Below are 23012 nucleotides of genomic sequence, written 5' to 3'. Positions count from 1 at the left end.
CTGTGTCTCTCCCTCTCTGTCTGTGTCTCTCCCTCTCTGTCTGTGTCTCTCCCTCTCTGTCTGTGTCTCTCCCTCTCTGTCTGTGTCTCTCCCTCTCTGTCTGTGTCTCTCCCTCTCTGTCTGTGTCTCTCCCTCTCTGTCTGTGTCTCTCCCTCTCTGTCTGTGTCTCTCCCCCTCTGTCTGTGTCTCTCCCCCTCTGTCTGTGTCTCTCCCTCTCTGTCTGTGTCTCTCCCTCTCTGTCTGTGTCTCTCCCTCTCTGTCTGTGTCTCTCCCTCTCTGTCTGTGTCTCTCCCTCTCTGTCTGTGTCTCTCCCTCTCTGTCTGTGTCTCTCCCTCTCTGTCTGTGTCTCTCCCTCTCTGTCTGTGTCTCTCCCTCTCTGTCTGTGTCTCCCTCTCTGTCTGTGTCTCTCCCTCTCTGTCTGTGTCTCTCCCTCTCTGTCTGTGTCTCTCCCTCTCTGTCTGTGTCTCTCCCTCTCTGTCTGTGTCTCTCCCTCTCTGTCTGTGTCTCCCTCTCTGTCTGTGTCTCTCCCTCTCTGTCTGTGTCTCTCCCTCTCTGTCTGTGTCTCTCCCTCTCTGTCTGTGTCTCTCCCTCTCTGTCTGTGTCTCTCCCTCTCTGTCTGTGTCTCTCCCTCTCTGTCTGTTTCTAGCTTCCTTCTTTACATTTCTTCTGATACAGAGTAACATTTGATCATCCTTCATGTTTCTACAACTGGCAGGACACTGGCAGGTTACATCGTCATGTCAATCTGTGAATCTAAAATGCAATGTAGGAAACCCCCTCTACAACATGTCCCCTTGACAAACCCCCTCTACAACATGTCCCCTTGACCAACCCCCTCCACAACATGTCCCCTTGACAAACCCCCTCCACAACATGTCCCCTTAACAAACCCCCTCCACAACATGTCCCCTTAACAAACCCCCTCTACAACATGTCCCCTTAACAAACCCCCTCCACAACATGTCCCCTTGACCAACCCCCTCCACAACATGTCCCCTTAACAAACCCCCTCTACAACATGTCCCTTAACAAACCCCCTCCACAACATGTCCCCTTGACAAACCCCTCACAACATGTCCCCTTGACAAACCCCCTCCACAACATGTCCCCTTGACAAACCCCCTCCACAACATGTCCCCTTAACAAACCCCCTCTACAACATGTCCCCTTGACAAACCCCCTCCACAACATGTCCCCTTGACAAACCCCCTCTACAACATGTCCCCTTGACAAACCCCCTCCACAACATGTCCCCCTTGACAAACCCCCTCCACAACATGTCCCCTTGACAAACCCCCTCCACAACATGTCCCCTTGACAAACCCCCTCTACAACATGTCCCCTTGACAAACCCCCTCCACAACATGTCCCCTTGACAAACCCCCTCTACAACATGTCCCCTTGACAAACCCCCTCCACAACATGTCCCCTTGACAAACCCCCTCCACAACATATCCCCTTGACAAACCCCCTCTACAACATGTCCCCTTGACAAACCCCCTCTACAACATGTCCCCTTGACTAATCCCACCATGTTCACTACAGCCAAATGGGGGAGAGGGAGAGAAGAGAGAGAGGAAGTGAGATAGAGGTGAGAGGAGAGGGAGAGAGAGAGAGAGAGAGAGAGAGGGAGAACAGACAAGTAGATGAGCAAATGAGCTCCCACATTTTTCAGCATGTTTTTACAAGTAGATTTAGAGTTAAATCAGGATACTACCCTCCACAACATAACCTTCACTATGTCACCAGGACATAGACAGGATACTACCCTCCACAACACTATGTCACCAGGACATAGACAGGATACTACCCTCCACAACACTATGTCACCAGGACATAGACAGGATACTACCCTCCACAACACTATGTCACCAGGACATAGACAGGATACTACCCTCCACAACACTATGTCACCAGGACATAGACAGGATACTACCCTCCACAACATAACCTTCACTATGTCACCAGGACATAGACAGGATACTACCCTCCACAACACTATGTCACCAGGACATAGACAGGATACTACCCTCTACAACACTATGTCACCAGGACATAGACAGGATACTACCCTCCACAACATAACCTTCACTATGTCACCAGGACATAGACAGGATACTACCCTCCACAACACTATGTCACCAGGACATAGACAGGATACTACCCTCCACAACACTATGTCACCAGGACATAGACAGGATACTACCCTCCACAACACTATGTCACCAGGACATATACAGGATACTACCCTCCACAACACTATGTCACCAGGACATAGACAGGATACTACCCTCCACAACACTATGTCACCAGGACATAGACAGGATACTACCCTCCACAACACTATGTCACCAGGACATAGACAGGATACTACCCTCCACAACACTATGTCACCAGGACATAGACAGGATACTACCCTCCACAACACTATGTCACCAGGACATAGACAGGATACTACCCTCCACAACACTATGTCACCAGGACATATACAGGATACTACCCTCCACAACACTATGTCACCAGGACATATACAGGATGCTACCCTCCACAACACTATGTCACCAGGACATATACAGGATACTACCCTCCACAACACTATGTCACCAGGACATATACAGGATACTACCCTCCACAACACTATGTCACCAGGACATATACAGGATACTACGCTCCACAACACTATGTCACCAGGACATATACAGGATACTACCCTCCACAACATAACCTTCACTATGTCACCAGGACATATACAGGATACTACCCTCCACAACACTATGTCACCAGGACATAGACAGGATACTACCCTCCACAACACTATGTCACCAGGACATAGACAGGATACTACCCTCCACAACACTATGTCACCAGGACATAGACAGGATACTACCCTCCACAACACTATGTCACCAGGACATAGACAGGATACTACCCTCCACAACATAACCTTCACTATGTCACCAGGACATAGACAGGATACTACCCTCCACAACACTATGTCACCAGGACATAGACAGGATACTACCCTCTACAACACTATGTCACCAGGACATAGACAGGATACTACCCTCCACAACATAACCTTCACTATGTCACCAGGACATAGACAGGATACTACCCTCCACAACACTATGTCACCAGGACATAGACAGGATACTACCCTCCACAACACTATGTCACCAGGACATAGACAGGATACTACCCTCCACAACACTATGTCACCAGGACATATACAGGATACTACCCTCTACAACACTATGTCACCAGGACATAGACAGGATACTACCCTCCACAACACTATGTCACCAGGACATAGACAGGATACTACCCTCCACAACACTATGTCACCAGGACATAGACAGGATACTACCCTCCACAACACTATGTCACCAGGACATAGACAGGATACTACCCTCCACAACACTATGTCACCAGGACATAGACAGGATACTACCCTCCACAACACTATGTCACCAGGACATATACAGGATACTACCCTCCACAACACTATGTCACCAGGACATATACAGGATGCTACCCTCCACAACACTATGTCACCAGGACATATACAGGATACTACCCTCCACAACACTATGTCACCAGGACATATACAGGATACTACCCTCCACAACACTATGTCACCAGGACATATACAGGATACTACGCTCCACAACACTATGTCACCAGGACATATACAGGATACTACCCTCCACAACATAACCTTCACTATGTCACCAGGACATATACAGGATACTACCCTCTACAACACTATGTCACCAGGACATAGACAGGATACTACCCTCCACAACACTATGTCACCAGGACATATACAGGATACTACCCTCTACAACACTATGTCACCAGGACATAGACAGGATACTACCCTCCACAACACTATGTCACCAGGACATAGAGGATACTACCCTCCACAACATAACCTTCACTATGTCACCAGGACATATACAGGATACTACCCTCCACAACACTATGTCACTAGGACATATACAGGATACTACCCTCTATAACACTATGTCACCAGGACATATACAGGATGCTACCCTCCACAACACTATGTCACCAGGACATATACAGGATACTACCCTCTACAACACTATGTCACCAGGACATATACAGGATACTACCCTCTACAACACTATGTCACCAGGACATAGAGGATACTACCCTCCACAACACTATGTCACTAGGACATATACAGGATGCTACCCTCAACAACACTATGTCACCAGGACATAGAGGATACTACCCTCCACAACACTATGTCACTAGGACATATACAGGATGCTACCCTCCACAACACTATGTCACCAGGACATAGAGGATACTACCCTCCACAACACTATGTCACTAGGACATATACAGGATGCTACCCTCAACAATACTCCAAATCAAAACTCCAAACCTACAATCTGATTTTGGACAAAATTACCAGGAAGGATTCATACTACAAAATATTCTTATTCCCAAGGACTATACAGGAAATGTCTGGCAAACCAACGATCAGCAAAAGAAGTACAACAGAAACCTGAAAAAAAAACATCCAACATGGAACTGAGTGAGTAATGTTCAGTCTGTAGCTACTTTTAAAGCCAAGACGATAAATAAATTACAATAATCCTATTTGACTTTTTAAGGACTGAATGCTATGTTAAAGCTACCAAGTTTCCTAAGACAGAACAGATCCGTCTGCAACTTCAATTAGCATCGAGGTGTGAAGTGAGAGGTGTCAAAGCCCTTGAGCCCAACAATGGCAGGAGAGTTTCACAGCCGACCCCACCGAAATGCAGAGGCCTTTGAAGCCCCTCTGTACAGAGGTCACAGAGGTCATTACAATACAGTACCCCCTGGACGTAAAAAATGGGAAGGCACGGAAAGAGTACAAAAAACAAAAGGTAATTGTGAACACTCCAGAGACACTGTTACCATCCCCTGGCATGGCGCAGTGCTATATTAACACACTACCCCTCTGTTAAGGGCGGGAGGGGTGTTAGTGATGGGTGGAAACTTAGGATACTAGACAATGTGGACTCTGAGTCAGCCAATGTCAACCTGTACAGTCGTGGCCAAAAGTTTTGAGAATGACACAAATATTAATTTCCACAAAGTTTGCTGCTTCAGTGTCTTTAGATATTTTTGTCAGATGTTACTATGGAATACTGAAGTATAATTACAAGCATTTCATAAGTGTCAAAGGCTTTTAATGACAATTACATGAAGTTGATGCAAATAGTCAATATTTGCAGTGTTGACCCTTCTTTTTCAAGACCTCTGCAATCCGCCCTGGCATACTGTCAATTAACTTCTGGGCCACATCCTGACTGATGGCAGCCCACTCTTGCATAATCAATGCTTGGAGTTTGTCAGAATTTGAGGGTTTTTGTTTGTCAACCCGCCTCTTGAGCTTTGACCACAAGTTCCCAATGGAATTAAGGTCTGGGGAGTTCCTGGCCATGGACCCAAAATATCGATGTTTTGTTCCCTGAGCCACTTAGTTATCACTTTTGCCTTATGGAAAGGTGCTCCAGCATTGTTCGTCACCAAACTGTTCCTGGAAGGTTGGGAGAAGTTGCTCTCGGAGGATGTGTTGGTACCATTCTTTATTCATAGCTGTGTTCTTAGGTAAAATTGTGAGTGAGCCCACTCCCTTGGCTGAGAAGCAACCCCACACATGAATGGTCTCAGGATGCTTTACTGTTGGCATGACACAGGACTGATGGTAGCGCTCACCTTGTCTTCTCCGGACAAGCTTTTTTCCGGATGCCCCAAACAATCGGAAAGGGGATTCATCAGAGAAAATGACTTTACCCCAGTCCTCAGCAGTCCAATCCCTGTACCTTTTTCAGAATATCAGTGGCTTCTTTGCTGCTCTTCTTGACACCAGGCCATCCTCCAAAAGTCTTTGCCTCACTGTGCGTGCAGATGCACTCACACCTGCCTGCTGCCATTCCTGAGCAAGCTCTGTACTGGTGGTGCCCCGATCCTGCAGCTGAATCAACTTTAGGAGACGGTCCTGGCGCTTGCTGGACTTTCTTGGGTGCCCTGAAGCCCTTTTTGTGCAAAGCAATGATGACGGCACGTGTTTCCTTGCAGGTAGCCATGGTTGACAGAGGAAGAACAATGATTCCAAGCACCACCCTCCTTTTGAAGCTTCCAGTCTGTTATATCGAACTCAATTAGCATGACAGTGATCTCCAGCCTTGTCCTCATCAACACTCACACCTGTGTTAACGAGAGAATCACCGACATGATGTCAGCTGGTCCTTTTGTGGCAGGGCTGAAATGCAGTGGAAATGTTTTTGGGGGATTCAGTTCATTTGCATGGCAAAGAGGGATTTTGCAATTAATTGCAATTCCTCTGATCACTCTTCATAACATTCTGGAGTATATGCAAATTGCCATCATACAAGCTGAGGCAGAAGACTTTGTGAAAATGTATATTTGTGTCATTCTCAAAACTTTTTGGCCACGACTGTACAAGTCTGGAACAGTAATGGTACATAGAGGGAATGAAGCAGGAGAAGCTCTCTCCAGAGAAAGACTCAGGGGGACCACCCTGAGGGAGTCAAACCAGACCTCGTCATTAAAAAACCCACAGACGAGCTGTGCAATCTGTGTAATCACAAAGAATTTGAAAACAAAACACAATTTTGATAAACTCCCATAGATACATTGGGTGAAATACAACAGTGTTCCATCACATCAGCAAAATGTGTGACCTGTTGCCACAAGAAAATTACAGTTTAACTATTTGCACATACTATGACATTTGTAATGTCTTTATTATTTTGGATGTTTTGTGAGTGTAATGTTTACTGTAGAGTGTTATTGTTTATTTCACTTTTGTTTATTATCTACATCACTTGCTTTGGCAATGTAAACATATGTTTCCCATGCCAATACAGATCAATGTAAACATATGTTTCCCATGCCAATACAGAGCACGTTTCCCATGCCAATACAGAGCACGTTTCCCATGCCAATACAGAGCAATGTTAACACGTTTCCCATGCCAATAAAGCCCTTAAATTGTAATTGAATTGAATTGAGAAAGAGAGAGAGAGACAGAGAGAGAGAGAGACAGAGGGAGAGAGAGAGAGAGAGAGAGAGAGAGAGAGACAGAGGGAGAGAGACAGAGAGAGACAAAGAGAGAGACAGAGAGAGATAGAGAGAGAGACAGAGAGATAGATAGAGAGAGAGAGAGACAGAGGGAGAGAGACAGAGAGAGACAGAGAGAGAGACAGAGGGAGAGAGACAGAGAGAGACAGAGAGAGAGACAGAGAGAGATAGATAGAGAGAGAGAGAGACAGAAAACTCCCTGTTCTAGACCCTTACATGCACAGACTGAACTATGTTCATGCACTCACTGTCCTCACATAGAAACTCACTCAAACACTGTAGACTGAGTCAAAATGCACATAGAAACTCACTGAGTCAAAATGCAAGCCGAGATCTTCCACACGTTTTATTTGTAAACATGATTTAAAAACGTAAGCTTATGCAACATTAACCAATTAAAAACATCAAATGGGGTTTGTGGTAGACTACAGGCCCAATGCATTATCACTGGGGTTTATGCAGTAGAGTACAGGCCCAATGCATTATCACTGGGGTTTATGCAGTAGAGTACAGGCCCAATGCATTATCACTGGGGTTTATGCAGTAGAGTACAGGCCCAATGCATTATCACTGAGGTTTGTGCAGTAGACTATAGACCCAATGCATTATCATATTGGTTAAATTGCCCTGACAATGTTGTTCTTCTCAGACAATTTTGAAATAAAAAAAAAATATGTGGGTATGTGATTACAGAATGTATCTGATGGTCAGTCTGTAGGGAGGGAGGATCTGATGGTCAGTCTGTAGGGAGGGAGGATCTGATGGTCAGTCTGTAGGGAGGGAGGATCTGATGGTCAGTCTGTAGGGAGGGAGGATCTGATGGTCAGTCTGTAGGGAGGGAGGATCTGATGGTCAGTCTGTAGGGAGGATCTGATGGTCAGTCTGTGGGGAGGGAGGATCTGATGGTCAGTCTGTAGGGAGGGAGGATCTGATGGTCAGTCTGTAGGGAGGGAGGATCTGATGGTCAGTCTGTAGGGAGGGAGGATCTGATGGTCTGTCTGTAGGGAGGATCTGATGGTCAGTCTGTAGGGAGGGAGGGAGGATCTGATGGTCAGTCTGTAGGGAGGGAGGATCTGATGGTCAGTCTGTAGGGAGGATCTGATGGTCAGTCTGTAGGGAGGGAGGGAGGATCTGATGGTCAGTCTGTAGGGAGGGAGGATCTGATGGTCAGTCTGTAGGGAGGGAGAATCTGATGGTCAGTCTGTAGGGAGGGAGAATCTGATGGTCAGTCTGTAGGGAGGGAGGATCTGATGGTCAGTCTGTAGGGAGGGAGGATCTGATGGTCAGTCTGTAGGGAGGGAGGATCTGATGGTCAGTCTGTAGGGAGGATCTGATGGTCAGTCTGTAGGGAGGGAGGGAGGATCTGATGGTCAGTCTGTAGGGAGGGAGGATCTGATGGTCAGTCTGTAGGGAGGGAGAATCTGATGGTCAGTCTGTAGGGAGGGAGAATCTGATGGTCAGTCTGTAGGGAGGGAGGATCTGATGGTCAGTCTGTAGGGAGGGAGGATCTGATGGTCAGTCTGTAGGGAGGGAGGATCTGATGGTCAGTCTGTAGGGAGGGAGGATCTGATGGTCAGTCTGTAGGGAGGGAGGATCTGATGGTCTGTCTGTAGGGAGGATCTGATGGTCGGTCTGTAGGGAGGGAGGGAGGATCTGATGGTCAGTCTGTAGGGAGGGAGGATCTGATGGTCAGTCTGTAGGGAGGGAGGATCGGATGGTCAGTCTGTAGGGAGGATCTGATGGTCAGTCTGTAGGGAGGGAGGATCTGATGGTCAGTCTGTAGGGAGGGAGGGAGGATCTGATGGTCAGTCTGTAGGGAGGGAGGGAGGATCTGATGGTCGGTCTGTAGGGAGGGAGGGAGGATCTGATGGTCAGTCTGTAGGGAGGGAGGATCTGATGGTCAGTCTGTAGGGAGGGAGGATCGGATGGTCAGTCTGTAGGGAGGATCTGATGGTCAGTCTGTAGGGAGGGAGGATCTGATGGTCAGTCTGTAGGGAGGGATGGAGGATCTGATGGTCAGTCTGTAGGGAGGGATGGAGGATCTGATGGTCAGTCTGTAGGGAGGGAGAATCTGATGGTCAGTCTGTAGGGAGGGATGGAGGATCTGATGGTCAGTCTGTAGGGAGGGAGGATCTGGTAGTCAGTCTGTAGGGAGGGAGGATCTGATGGTCAGTCTGTAGGGAGGGAGGGAGGATCTGATGGTCAGTCTGTAGGGAGGGAGGATCTGATGGTCAGTCTGTAGGGAGGGATGGAGGATCTGATGGTCAGTCTATAGGGAGGGAGGGAGGGAGGATCTGATGGTCAGTCTGTAGGGAGGGAGGATCTGATGGTCAGTCTGTAGGGAGGGAGGGAGGGAGGATCTGATGGTCAGTCTGTAGGGAGGGAGGATCTGATGGTCAGTCTGTAGGGAGGGAGGGAGGATCTGATGGTCACTCTGTAGGGAGGGAGGGAGGATCTGATGGTCAGTCTGTGGGGAGGGAGGATATGATGGTCAGTCTGTAGGGAGGGAGGATCTGATGGTCAGTCTGTAGGGAGGGAGGGAGGATCTGATGGTCAGTCTGTAGGGAGGGAGGATCTGATGGTCAGTCTGTAGGGAGGGAGGGAGGATCTGATGGTCAGTCTGTAGGGAGGGAGGGAGGATCTGGTAGTCAGTCTGTAGGGAGGGAGGATCTGATGGTCAGTCTGTAGGGAGGGAGGGAGGATCTGATGGTCAGTCTGTAGGGAGGGAGGGAGGATCTGATGGTCAGTCTGTAGGGAGGGAGGATCTGATGGTCAGTCTGTAGGGAGGGAGGGAGGATCTGATGGTCAGTCTGTAGGGAGGGAGGGAGGATCTGATGGTCAGTCTGTAGGGAGGGAGGATCTGATGGTCAGTCTGTAGGGAGGGAGGGAGGGAGGATCTGATGGTCAGTCTGTAGGGAGGGAGGATCTGATGGTCAGTCTGTAGGGAGGATCTGATGGTCAGTCTGTAGGGAGGGAGGGAGGATCTGATGGTCAGTCTGTAGGGAGGGAGCAGCAGTGAGGCTGTGAGCAGTGAGGCTCCTCTCTCCCTCCCTCCTCTCTCCCTCCCTCCTCTCTCCCTCCCTCCTCTCTCCCTCCCTCCAGGCTGTGAGCAGTGAGGCTCCTCTCTCCCTCTCTCTCTCCCTCCTCTCTCCCTCCCTATGCTGAGAAAGTGAGAGACAGTCTTCTAGCTAAGTCCCACTGCATTATTTCTGCCTCATGCACCAATTCATATTGTTACTCCTGTGACCAGAGAAAGTGAAATATTCCTTGAAAAAAAAGACACACGCCGCTAAAAATAACAACCCAAGCTTTGAACGAGTACTGTAAAGGTTAGTACTGTAAAGGTTAGTACTGGAAGGTAGTACTGTAAAGGTTAGTACTGTAAAGGTTAGTACCGGAAAGGATAGTACTGTAAAGGATAGTACTGTAAAGGATAGTACTGGAAAGGATAGTACTGGAAAGGTTAGTACTGTAAAGGATAGTACTGTAAAGGTTAGTACTGTAAAGGTTAGTACTGTAAAGGATAGTACTGGAAAGGATAGTACTGTAAAGGTTAGTACTGTAAAGGTTAGTACTGGAAAGGATAGTACTGTAAAGGATAGTACTGGAAAGGTTAGTACTGTAAAGGATAGTACTGTAAAGGATAGTACTGTAAAGGATAGTACTGGAAAGGTTAGTACTGTAAAGGATAGTACTGTAAAGGTTAGTACTGTAAAGGTTAGTACTGTAAATGTTAGTACTGTAAAGGTTAGTACTGTAAAGGATAGTACTGGAAAGGATAGTACTGTAAAGGATAGTACTGGAAAGGTTAGTACTGTAAAGGATAGTACTGTGGAGTTTAGTACTGTAAAGGTTAGTACTGTAAAGGTTAGTACTGTAAATGTTTGTACTGTAAAGGTTAGTACTGTAAATGTTTGTACTGTAAAGGTTAGTACTGGAAAGGTTAGTACTGTAAAGGATAGTACTGGAAAGGATAGTACTGTAAAGGATAGTACTGGAAAGGTTAGTACTGTAAAGGATAGTACTGTGGAGTTTAGTACTGTGGAGTTTAGTACTGTAAAGGTTAGTACTGTAAAGGTTAGTACTGTAAAGGTTAGTACTGTTAGGTTTGAACGAGTACTGTAAAGGTTAGTACTGTAAAGTTTAGAACTGTAAAGGTTGAATGAGTATTGTAAAGGTTAGTACTGTAAAGGTTAGTACTGTAAATGTTAGATTGTTAGGGTTGAATGAGTACTGTAAAGGTTAGTACTGTAAAGTGAGTACTGTAAAGGTTAATACTGTACATGTTAGTACTGTAAATGTTAGTATTGTAAAGGTTAGTACTGTAAATGTTTGTACTGTAAAGGTTATTACTGTAAATGTTTGTACTGTAAAGGTTATTACTGTAAAGGTTAGTACTGTAAAGGTTAGTACTGTAAAGGTTAGTACTGTAAAGGTTAGTACTGTAAATGTTAGTATTGTAAAGGTTAGTACTGTAAAGGTTAGTACTGTAAATGTTTGTACTGTAAAGGTTAGTACTGTAAAGGTTAGTACTGTAAATGTTAGTATTGTAAAGGTTAGTACTGTAAAGGTTTGAGCTGTTACAATCACACCAGGCAGAGAGCAGTAAGTATTTAAATACACAACATGAGACAACATGTAAAGCAATGCAAGTTATTTTGGGTGAGGATGACAGGGATTGCAGTGTGTGTGTGTGTGTATGTGTGTGTGAAATACAACTAACTGTGTAAAATAATCATGGACATTGAAACTATAGGGTTGTTCAATAACATGATATGCAACACTCAGGGACCCTGGACATTAAGGGATGTGTTACATTAGGTATAGGAGGGACAGCTGTGTGGAAGAGAGGGGTATAGGAGGGACAGCTATGTGGAATAGAGGGGTATAGGAGGGACAGCTATGTGGAATAGAGGGATCAGAGACATTAGGTATAGGAGGGACAGCTATGTGGAATAGAGGGGTATAGGAGGGACAGCTATGTGGAATAGAGGGATCAGAGACATTAGGTATAGGAGGGACAGCTATGTGGAATAGAGGGGTCAGAGACATTAGGTATAGGAGGGACAGCTATGTGGAATAGAGGGGTATAGGAGGGACAGCTATGTGGAATAGAGGGGTCAGAGACATTAGGTATAGGAGGGACAGCTATGTGGAATAGAGGGGTATAGGAGGGACAGCTATGTGGAATAGAGGGATCAGAGACATTAGGTATAGGAGGGACAGCTATGTGGAATAGAGGGGTATAGGAGGGACAGCTATGTGGAATAGAGGGATCAGAGACATTAGGTATAGGAGGGACAGCTATGTGGAATAGAGGGGTATAGGAGGGACAGCTATGTGGAATAGAGGGATCAGAGACATTAGGTATAGGAGGGACAGCTATGTGGAATAGAGGGGTATAGGAGGGACAGCTATGTGGAATAGAGGGGTATAGGAGGGACAGCTATGTGGAAGAGAGGGGTCAGAGACATTAGGTATAGGAGGGACAGCTATGTGGAATAGAGGGGTATAGGAGGGACAGCTATGTGGAATAGAGGGGTATAGGAGGGACAGCTATGTGGAATAGAGGGGTCAGAGACATTAGGTATAGGAGGGACAGCTATGTGGAATAGAGGGGTATAGGAGGGACAGCTATGTGGAATAGAGGGATCAGAGACATTAGGTATAGGAGGGACAGCTATGTGGAATAGAGGGGTATAGGAGGGACAGCTATGTCATGTGGAAGAGAGGGGTCAGAGACATTAGGTATAGGAGGGACAGCTATGTGGAATAGAGGGGTCAGAGACATTAGGTATAGGAGGGACAGCTATGTGGAATAGAGGGGTATAGGAGGGACAGCTATGTGGAATAGAGGGATCAGAGATATTAGGTATAGGAGGGACAGCTATGTGGAATAGAGGGGTATAGGAGGGACAGCTATGTGGAATAGAGGGGTATAGGAGGGACAGCTATGTGGAATAGAGGGGTCAGAGACATTAAGCTGTCATTCTTGTTTATTTTTTTCATGAATGTGTGATGTTCTGTCTGGCCTACGCAAAGTCATGAATGAGAAAATGTATCCCATAACACTTGAACATGGAAATATATGTTATATCATGAAGCCTAAAGTAGCAGCCATTGTGTGGTGTTCGATGTAGGCCTTCATTGCATGATACTTTAGAGGGGAAAAAAAACATGCAGGGCTTGACAATAACCTTCAGACAAGGAGGTAACTGAAAATGTTTTGTTGTTTGATGCAAGAAACCACTTGACAAAATAAAATGAATTATTATTCCCAGCCTGTCTCAAAATACAACCCTTTAAGACAGAAAAAAACGCTCTTTACCTGACTTTCTTTTCAAAGATGTCTAGAAATGTACCCGTGTTGTGCTCTTGTCGGAAGCAACCACTCTCCCATTGCTGACTACAAATTATCTATAACTGGGCTAATAACTTACTAACTGGTAAAGGATATGAACAAATGTGCAGACGTGGCTACATGTAGCTCTCGCTTTGATCTTAAAACAAGCGCATCTACTCACGACCGCTCATGCTCTAAACACAGTCCAGTTCAAAGTAAATGGCGCAGATCCATATATGGCAATGGTCTATTTGCATTTAGGCCAACTGCTGACCATACATTCTCACTATGTGAGATAACCAAGTAGGTTACTGGCAATACAGAGCAGAGAGAAACCAGAAGCCCAGAGCAGAGAGAAACCAGAATCCCAGAGAAGAGAGAGAGAAACCAGAATCCCAGAGCAGAGAGAGAGAAACCAGAATCCCAGAGCAGAGAGAGAGAAACCAGAAGCCCAGAGCAGAGAGAAACCAGAAGCCCAGAGCAGAGAGAGAGAAACCAGAATCCCAGAGCAGAGAGAGAGAAACCAGAATCCCAGAGCAGAGAGAGAGAAACCAGAAGCCCAGAGCAGAGAGAAACCAGAATCCCAGAGCAGAGAGAAACCAGAAGCCCAGAGCAGAGAGAAACCAGAATCCCAGAGCAGAGAGAAACCAGAAGCCCAGAGCAGAGAGAAACCAGAATCCCAGAGCAGAGAGAAACCAGAAGCCCAGAGCAGAGAGAAACCAGAATCCCAGAGCAGAGAGAAACCAGAAGCCCAGAGAAACCAGAAGCCCAGAGCAGAGAAACCAGAAGCCCAGAGCAGAGAGACACCAGAAGCCCAGAGCAGAGAGAAACCAGAAGCCCAGAGCAGAGAGAAACCAGAAGCCCAGAGCAGAGAGAAACCAGAAGCCCAGAGCAGAGAGAGAGAAACCAGAAGCCCAGAGCAGAGAGAAACCAGAAGCCCAGAGCAGAGAGACACCAGAAGCCCAGAGCAGAGAGACACCAGAAGCCCAGAGCAGAGAGACACCAGAAGCCCAGAGCAGAGAAACCAGAAGCCCAGAGCAAAGCTTGTATCAGTGGGTCACCTACCAGTAACATTAACCTGGACCAGACCAGTACGAGTCCCGATCCCATTGGTGGCAGCACACACATACGTCCCAGCTAGCTCATAGGTCACCGCACCCTTGAAGATCAGAGAGTTGTTAAGAATCTTCACAGTGTTGGGAAGAGATCCATTCACCCTGTAGAAGAGAAGAAGCAAGATAGGGTGTTAAAGATCCTAGTTTCCACACCTCTTTAATACCCTAGTGGTCACATCTCTTTAACACCCTAGTGGCCACACCTCTTTAATACCCTAGTGGCCACACCTCTTTAATACCCTAGTGATCACACCTCTTTAACACCCTAGTGGCCACACCTCTTTAATACCCTAGTGATCACACCTCTTTAATACCCTAGTGGCCACACCTCTTTAATACCCTAGTGATCACACCTCTTTAATACCCTAGTGGCCACACCTCTTTAATACCCTAGTGATCACACCTCTTTAACACCCTAGTGGCCACACCTCTTTAATACCCTAGTGATCACACCTCTTTAACACCCTAGTGGCCACATCTCTTTAACATCTCAGGACATCAGTCAGGAAGTTAAAGCTTAGTTGCAAATGGGTCTTCCAAATGGACAACTACCCCAAGCATACTTCCAAAGTGGTGGCAAAATGACTTAAGAACAACAAAGTAAAAGTATTGGAGTGGCCATCACAAAGCCCAGACCTCAATCCTATAGACAATTTGTGGGCAGAACTGAAAAAGCGTGTGCGAGCAAGGAGGCCTACAAACCTGACTCAGTTACATCAGCAGGAATGGGCTTAAATTCACCCAACTTATTGTGGGAAGGTTGTGGAAGGCAACCCAAAACGTTTGACCCAAGTTAAACAATTTAAAAGGCAATGATACCAAATACTAATTTGATGAATGTGATGTGATGAAAGAAATAAAAGCTGAAATAAATAATTCTCTCTACTATTATTCTGACATTTCACATTCTTAAAATAAAGTGGTGATCCTAACTGACCTAAGACAGGGAATTTTTACTAGGATTAAATGTCAGGAATTGTGAAAAACTGAGTTTAAATATATTTGGCTAAGGTTTTATGTAAACTTCCGACTTCAACTGTATTTCGCATCTGGATTGATCGACTGCAGGACTGAAAGCCCAGAGGAGAAAGACTGATGACTCAGAATGTGATACCGTCCAGTGTTGTCTGGTGATTTCTGGGTGAAGGAATACGTGTGTATTCTATAGCTATGGGCATGGCTATATCCTGGTCTGGCTTTGTGTGTGTGTGTGTGTGTGTGTGTGTGTGTGTGTGTGTGTGGGGGGGGGGGGGAGCTCCTCTAGCAGTCCAGGGGAAACTTCACAACACAATTGGAGTCTTGTTCCACCACAGCAATGTCCTCCTCACCCAGCCTGCCCCTTCGTCTGTACATATAATTCTCTCTCTCTCTCCTCCTCCTCCTCCTCACCCCATCCCATCTTCTACATCCCTCTTTCTCCATCATCATAATCCCTCTCCTCATCCTCCCTATCCTATGATATCGCTCTCTCTCTTTCCTCTGTCTTCACCATCTCTCTCTTCTGTCTCCCTTCCTATACTACCCTCACCATCTCTCTCTCTCTCTCTCTCTTCTACCCTCTCCAGTCTCCCCTTCCCCTGTAAAAAAACCTCTCTTTCTATATATCTCCCCCCACCCTCCCTCTCTCTTCCTCCATCCTGCTCTCATTAATACCCAGTGGTGGCAGGGCTACAGTGAGGTGAATACAATGGTCCATTAATCCGTTGACACCTTCCTTTACCCAGCCTTCAGTGAACAATTACTACGTTTATCTCTCAATTTCACAGTATAATTCTCTTCTTTTTCACCCAGATATAGATGGTCGGTGGTAAGGCAAAGCTCCTCTGTTGTCAGAAGTGTTGTACTACGGAGAGCCAGAGAGGACAGCAGGACGGGGACGTTGGTACATTGAATTGCGTTTCTATGATGTCACATGGCTTGATATTTGGACTGTGGTTAGATTTTCGTTTATGCTCACATAGCCAACCTGTTAGTGTGGATCAAACCTAGCATTGTTTACCGAGAGGAGCACTTATGGAAAAACAACATGAACATTTCTCCTTTTTCATCTCAACATACTGCTGTGTGTGTGTGTGTGTGTGTGTGTGTGTGTGTGTGTGTGTGTGTGTGTGTGTGTGTGTGTGTGTGTGTGTGATTCTGCAGCACTGACACTGATCATTTGAAAGGCAAAGTACTGATGTCAGCTCTTAGGTATGTAGTCCTAATCTATGGCTCCACCACTTCAACTGAAGCTAAAACTCCTCTCTCTCCTCTCTCTCCCTCTCCCTGCTAAAGATGAAAAAGCTTTTACGATCCCCCTCTAAAAATGGCACCAAGGAACATGGCTGACGTTTTTCATTCTCCCAACCAATTGTACCATTTAAAAAAATAAAAATAAATTCCATTTTGTGTAACTTATTTTTTAACTTATTTTGTACATAATGTTGCTGCTACTGTCTCTTATGACCGAAAATAACTTCTGGACATCAGAACTGGGATTACTCACAGCGGACTGGAAGAAACGTTTTCCTTTAACGAGTCCGATGAGAAGGATATCCTGCCTTTTGCGTGAAGAAAAGACGCCGGAAAAGGGGACGCAGATCAGGGATCCTTCTGAGAAGCCGGAGGCGAGAGAGTAAACTCCCAACGCCTTCCATTTTTCTGGCTAACATGCAATCATTGTAAAATAAAATTGATGACCTACGATTAAGATTATCCTACCAACGGGACATTAAAAACTGTGATATCTTATGTTTCACCGAGATGTGGCTGAACGACGATACGGACAATATAGAGCAGGCGGGATTTTCCATGTACCGGCAGAACAGAGACGCTACGTCTGGTAAGACGAGGGGTGGGGGTGTGTGTCTTTTTGTCAATAACAGCTGGTGCGCGATGTCTAATATTAAAGAAGTCCAGAGGTATTGCTCGCCTGAGGTAGAGTACCTCATGATAAGCTGTAGACCACACTATCTACCGAGAGAGTTCTCATCTATATTATTCATAGCCATCTATTTACCACCACAGGCCGATGCTGGCACTAAGACCGAACTCAACCAACTCTATAAGGCCATAAGCAAACAAGAAAATGCTCATCCAGAAGCGGTGCTCCTAGTGGGCGGGGACTTTAATGCAGGAAAACTTAAATCAGTTTTACCAAATTTTTACCAGCATGTCACAAGTGCAACAAGGGGGGAAAAGAATCCTAGACCACCTTTACTCCACACACAGAGATGCATACAAAGCTCTCCATTAAAATTATACTGATCCTTTCTTTATCAGTGGGCAAACGTACAAAATCAGCAGGGGATCAAATACTTTTTTCCCTCACTGTATATACTGTAGATAAAAAAATACTGTAGATAAATAGATTAGATACTGTAGATTAGAGACTAGATACTGTAGATAAGACAGACTAGATACTGTAGATAAAATAGACTAGATACTGAAGATAAAATAGATACTGTAGATAAGGGACTGTATACTGCAGATAAGACTAGATACAGTAGATAAAATAGATACTGTAGATAAGAGACTATATACTGTAGATAAGAGACTAGATACTGTAGATAAAATAGATACTGTAGATAAGAGACTAGATACTGTAGATAAAATAGATACTGTAGATAAAATAGACTAGACACTGTAGATAAAATAGACTAGACACTGTAGATAAAATAGATTAGATACTGTAGATAAAATAGTCTAGATACTGTAGATAAAATAGACTAGATATTGTAGATAATATAAATCCTGTCGTTAAAATAGATTAGATACTGTAGATAAAATAGTCTAGATACTGTAGATAAAATAGACAAGATACTGTAGATAAAATAGACAAGATACTGTAGATAAAATAGACTAGATACTGTAGATAAAAGAGACTAGACACTGTAGATAAAATAGACTAGACACTATAGATAAAATAGACTAGATACTGTAGATAAAATAGACTAGATACTGTAGATAAAATAGACTAGATACTGTAGATAAAATAGACTAGATACTGTAGATAAAATAGACTAGATACTGTAGATAAAATAGACTAGATACTGTAGATAAAATAGACTAGATACTGTAGATAAAATAGATACTGTAGATAAAATATACTAGATACTGTAGATAAAATAGACTAGATAGTGTCGATAAGAGACTACATACTGTAGATAAAATAGATAAAATAGACTAGATACTGTCAATAAGAGACTATATACTGTAGATAAAATAGACTAGATACTGTAGATAAAATAGATAAAATAGACTAGATACTGTCGATAAGAGACTAGATACTGTAGATAAAATAGACTAGATACTGTAGATAAAATAAATACTGCAGATAAGAGACTAGATACCGTAGATAAAATAGACTAGATACTGTAGATAAAATAGACTAGATACTGTAGATAAAAGAGACTAGATACTGTAGAGAAAATAGACTAGATACTGTAGATAAAAGAGACTAGACACTGTAGATAAAATAGACTAGACACTGTAGATAAAATAGATTAGATACTGTCGATAAAATAGACTAGATACTGTAGATAAAATAGATACTGTAGATAAAATATACTAGATACTGTAGATAAAATAGACTAGATACTGTAGATAAAATAGACTAGATACTGTAGATAAAATAGATAAAATAGACTAGATACTGTCGATAAGAGACTAGATACTGTAGATAAAACAGACTAGATACTGTAGATAAAATAAATACTGCAGATAAGAGACTAGATACCGTAGATAAAATAGACTAGATAATGTAGATAAAATAGACTAGACACTGTAGATAAAATAGACTAGACACTGTAGATAAAATAGACTAGATACTGTAGATAAAATAGACTAGACACTGTAGATAAAATAGACTAGATACTGTAGATAAACGAGACTAGATACTGTAGATAAAAGAGACTAGATACTGTAGATAAAATAGACTAGATACTGTAGATAAAATAGACTAGATACTGTAGATAAGAGACTCTCACCTTGTGTATTCTACTAGTCTAACTGTCACCGTGTTGCCCATGCTTGCTGTAGATAATAATGTGTGTGTTGTTTTTCACCGTTCCATCGTGCCTAGACCTCCATCTCCAAGCCTAATCATTATTATATTGATGTGTAAACAAACTGAGATGAATGAATGAAACATTGATGGAGAGGGAAAGAGGGCAAGTCGGGGAAAATACATCGTATTGCTTTATGTTTTTTAAAACCCAGATTGGAGAACCAAAGATGAATAAATTAGGTTCACCAGACCTCTCATATAACACAATTAAGGTGTGTCAGTTTCATTGCAGCGGTAAGGTGCATTAAGGGTTTAAGTCTTGAACAGGGTTTTTGAGGCTTATGCTTTTAAAACACAGAATTAATAAATCCATTCATTTCAGACCACTTGTTCATTTCTCATGATGTACAGCACCAGTCAAAGGTTTTAGAGCACCGACTCATTCCAGGGTTTTTCTTTCTTTTTTACTATTTTCTACATTGTAGAATAATAATGAAAACATCAAAACTATGAAATAACACATGTACTTATGCATTAAACAAAAAAGTGTTAAACAAATCAAAATATATTTTAGATTCTTCAAAGTAGCCACCCTTTGCCTTGATGACAGCTTTGCACACTCTTGGCATTCTCTCAACCAGCTTAGCCTGGAATGCTTTTCCAACAGTCTTGAAGGAGATCCCACATATGCTGAGCACTTGTTGGCTGCTTTTCCTTCACTCTGTGGTCCAACTCATCCCAAACCATCTCAATTGGGTTGAGGTCGGGTGATTGTGGAGGCCAGGTCATCTGATGCAGCACTCCATCCCTCTCCTTGGTCAAATAGCCCTTATACAGCCTGGAGGTGTGTTGGGTCATTGTCCTGTTGATAAACAAATGATAGTCCCACTAAGCCCAAACCAGATGGGATGGCGTATCGCTGCAGAATGCTGTGGTAGCCATGTTGCTTAATTATGCCTTGAATTCCAAATAAATCACAGACAGTGTCACCATCAAAGCACCATTACACCACCTCCTCCATGCTTCACAGTGGGAAATACACACGTGGAGATCACCCATTCACCTACTCTGAGTCTCACAAAGATATAACGGTTCGAACCAAATATCTCAAATTTGGACTCATCAGACCAAAGGACAGATTTCCACCAGTCTAATGTCCATTGCTCGTGTTTCTTGGCCCAAGCAAGTCTCTTCTTTTTATTGGTGTCCTTTAGTAGTGGTTTCTTTGCAGCAATTCGACCATGAAGGCCTGATTCAGGCAGTCTCCTCTGAACAGTTGATGTTGAGATGTGTCTGTTACTTGAACTCTGTGAAGCATTTATTTGGGCTGCAATTAGGTGCAGTTAACTCTAATGAACTTATCCTCTGCAGCAGAGGTAACTCTGGGTCTTCCTTTCCTGTGGCGGTCCTCATGAGAGCCAGTTTCATGATAGCGCTTGATGGTTTTTGCGACTGCACTTGAAGAAACTTTAAAAGTTTTTGACATTCTCCAGATTGACTGAGCTTCATGTCTTAAAGTAATGATAGACTGTTGTTTCTCTTTGCTTATTTGAGCTGTTCTTGCCATAATATGTACTTGGTCTTTTACCAAATAGGGCTATCTCCTGCATACCACCCCTACCTTTTCACAACACAACTGATTGGCTCAAACGCCAATCAAAGAAATTCCACAAATTGGTTACTACATGATTCCATATGTGTTATTTCATAATTTTGATGTCGTCACTATTATTCTACAATAGTAAAAAATAAAATAAAAACCTTGAATGAGTAGGTGTCCAAACTTTTGACTGGTACTGTTTATGAAACAAATAGATTTCATACAATAATGTGAATGAAGTCTTTAAGTCTTGAATAAGTTTTGTAGAATGTATGTTACCTACAGTTCAAGCTTTCTTTGTACCCCCTATCCATTTCAAACAGACAACCTGAACCTGTGAACAGAAGGTCGAAAGAAGACTTACACTTTCCACTGGTAGACGGTAACAGGAGGGTTAGCGTCAGCGTTGCAGGTGAGGCTGACGTCCTGACGGTCCAGGTACCAGTTACCATCGAAGCCGTCGATCTTCACCTCCGGTTCATCTGTTAGAGAGAGAAGGTGTCATTCCACACTGCTGAGTCAAGCCTTGTTACGTATTCACCATGTTGTATAGTACAGACCGTCTCTCATTCACTCAGCCTCATACTGACTGTGTTTCCAACACTTAGGGAAGAGATTTGGTGTCAGAATAGTACAGTATTGTCTGATTAACACCATAGGGTCGACCTGAACCATATTGTACTAACCCACATATTTTATTTTCACATTGTTCTTCTCCTGCATTGTTCAAACTACTCCAAGTGGATTCAGAACCAGGCCAGATCACTGTGAATTATTGTGTCGATTACAATTAATAGACATTTTTGTAGATGTTGATACACTTTTTGTTAAGGCAGATCAAGTCTGATATTTTAAAGTAGAAATGACAAACTTTAGATATTTTTTTAAAACCTTGATCAAACTACACATTTTCATTTCCTGCCGTGCAGGAACATTCTCAGCAACAAAATAAATGTAGATCCTACATCTGTATGTCTCTCATTCACACAACCACTGAGTCCCAACATTCCTCTAGAGATCACCCCACTACCCTCTAGAGATCACCCCACTACCCTCTAGACCCCACTACCCTCTAGACCCCACTATCCTCTAGAGATCACCCCACTACCCTCTAGACCCCACTACCCTCTAGAGATCACCCCACTACCCTCTAGACCCCACTACCCTCTAGAGATCACCCCACTACCCTCTAGAGATCACCCCACTACCCTCTAGACCCCACTACCCTCTAGACCCCACTACCCTCTAGAGATCACCCCACTACCCTCTAGACCCCACTACCCTCTAGAGATCACCCCACTACCCTCTAGAGATCACCCCACTACTCTCTAGAGACCACCCCACTACCCTCTAGAGACCACCCCACTACCCTCTAGAGATCACCCCACTACCCTCTAGAGATCACCCCACTACCCTCTAGAGATCACCCCACTACCCTCTAGACCCCACTACCCTCTAGAGATCACCCCACTACCCTCTAGAGATCACCCCACTACCCTCTAGAGATCACCCCAGCAGTAGCCACTGTTTATTTGATCATTTTTCAGTTTGAGTGTGAACAGGAAGCTTTGGTAAAAATACCAGCCAGCATCTAGAATACCGTTTTTTCAACACAACACCAGAATTATAATCTACGCAGCACCACATTCACAGAGTTAGTATGTATTTTATGACAGGAACCTCAGTGAATAACAGGATGTCCTCTAACGGCAAGTTACTATACCACCTGCAGAACAGAGCAGAACTGAGCAGAGCAGGACAGAGCAGAATAGAACAGAACAGAGCAGAATAGAACAGAGCAGAATAGAACAGAGCAGAATAGAACAGAGCAGAATA

General features: G+C 44.1%; 1 protein-coding gene across 2 annotated transcripts in view; it reads right to left on the bottom strand.

Moving 5' to 3' along the window:
- Positions 1–23012, bottom strand: part of LOC106581602 (nectin 1b) — a 336570-nt gene that overhangs the window by 215246 nt on the left and 98312 nt on the right. For both annotated transcript variants that reach the window (XM_045704179.2, XM_045704180.2), the window contains exons 4-5: positions 21541–21658; positions 14540–14691 (exon numbers count right to left, since the gene is read on the bottom strand). In XM_045704179.2, the coding sequence (XP_045560135.2) occupies positions 14540–14691; positions 21541–21658 (270 nt within the window). The remainder of the gene's footprint in view (positions 1–14539; positions 14692–21540; positions 21659–23012) is intronic.

This window comes from Salmo salar, chromosome 20 (genome assembly GCF_965601325.2).
Source record: "Salmo salar chromosome 20, fSalSal1, whole genome shotgun sequence".
NCBI lineage: Eukaryota > Metazoa > Chordata > Actinopteri > Salmoniformes > Salmonidae > Salmo > Salmo salar.
The sequence above is the reverse complement of the archived record's forward strand: the minus strand, read 5'-3'. Positions and strand labels throughout refer to the sequence as shown.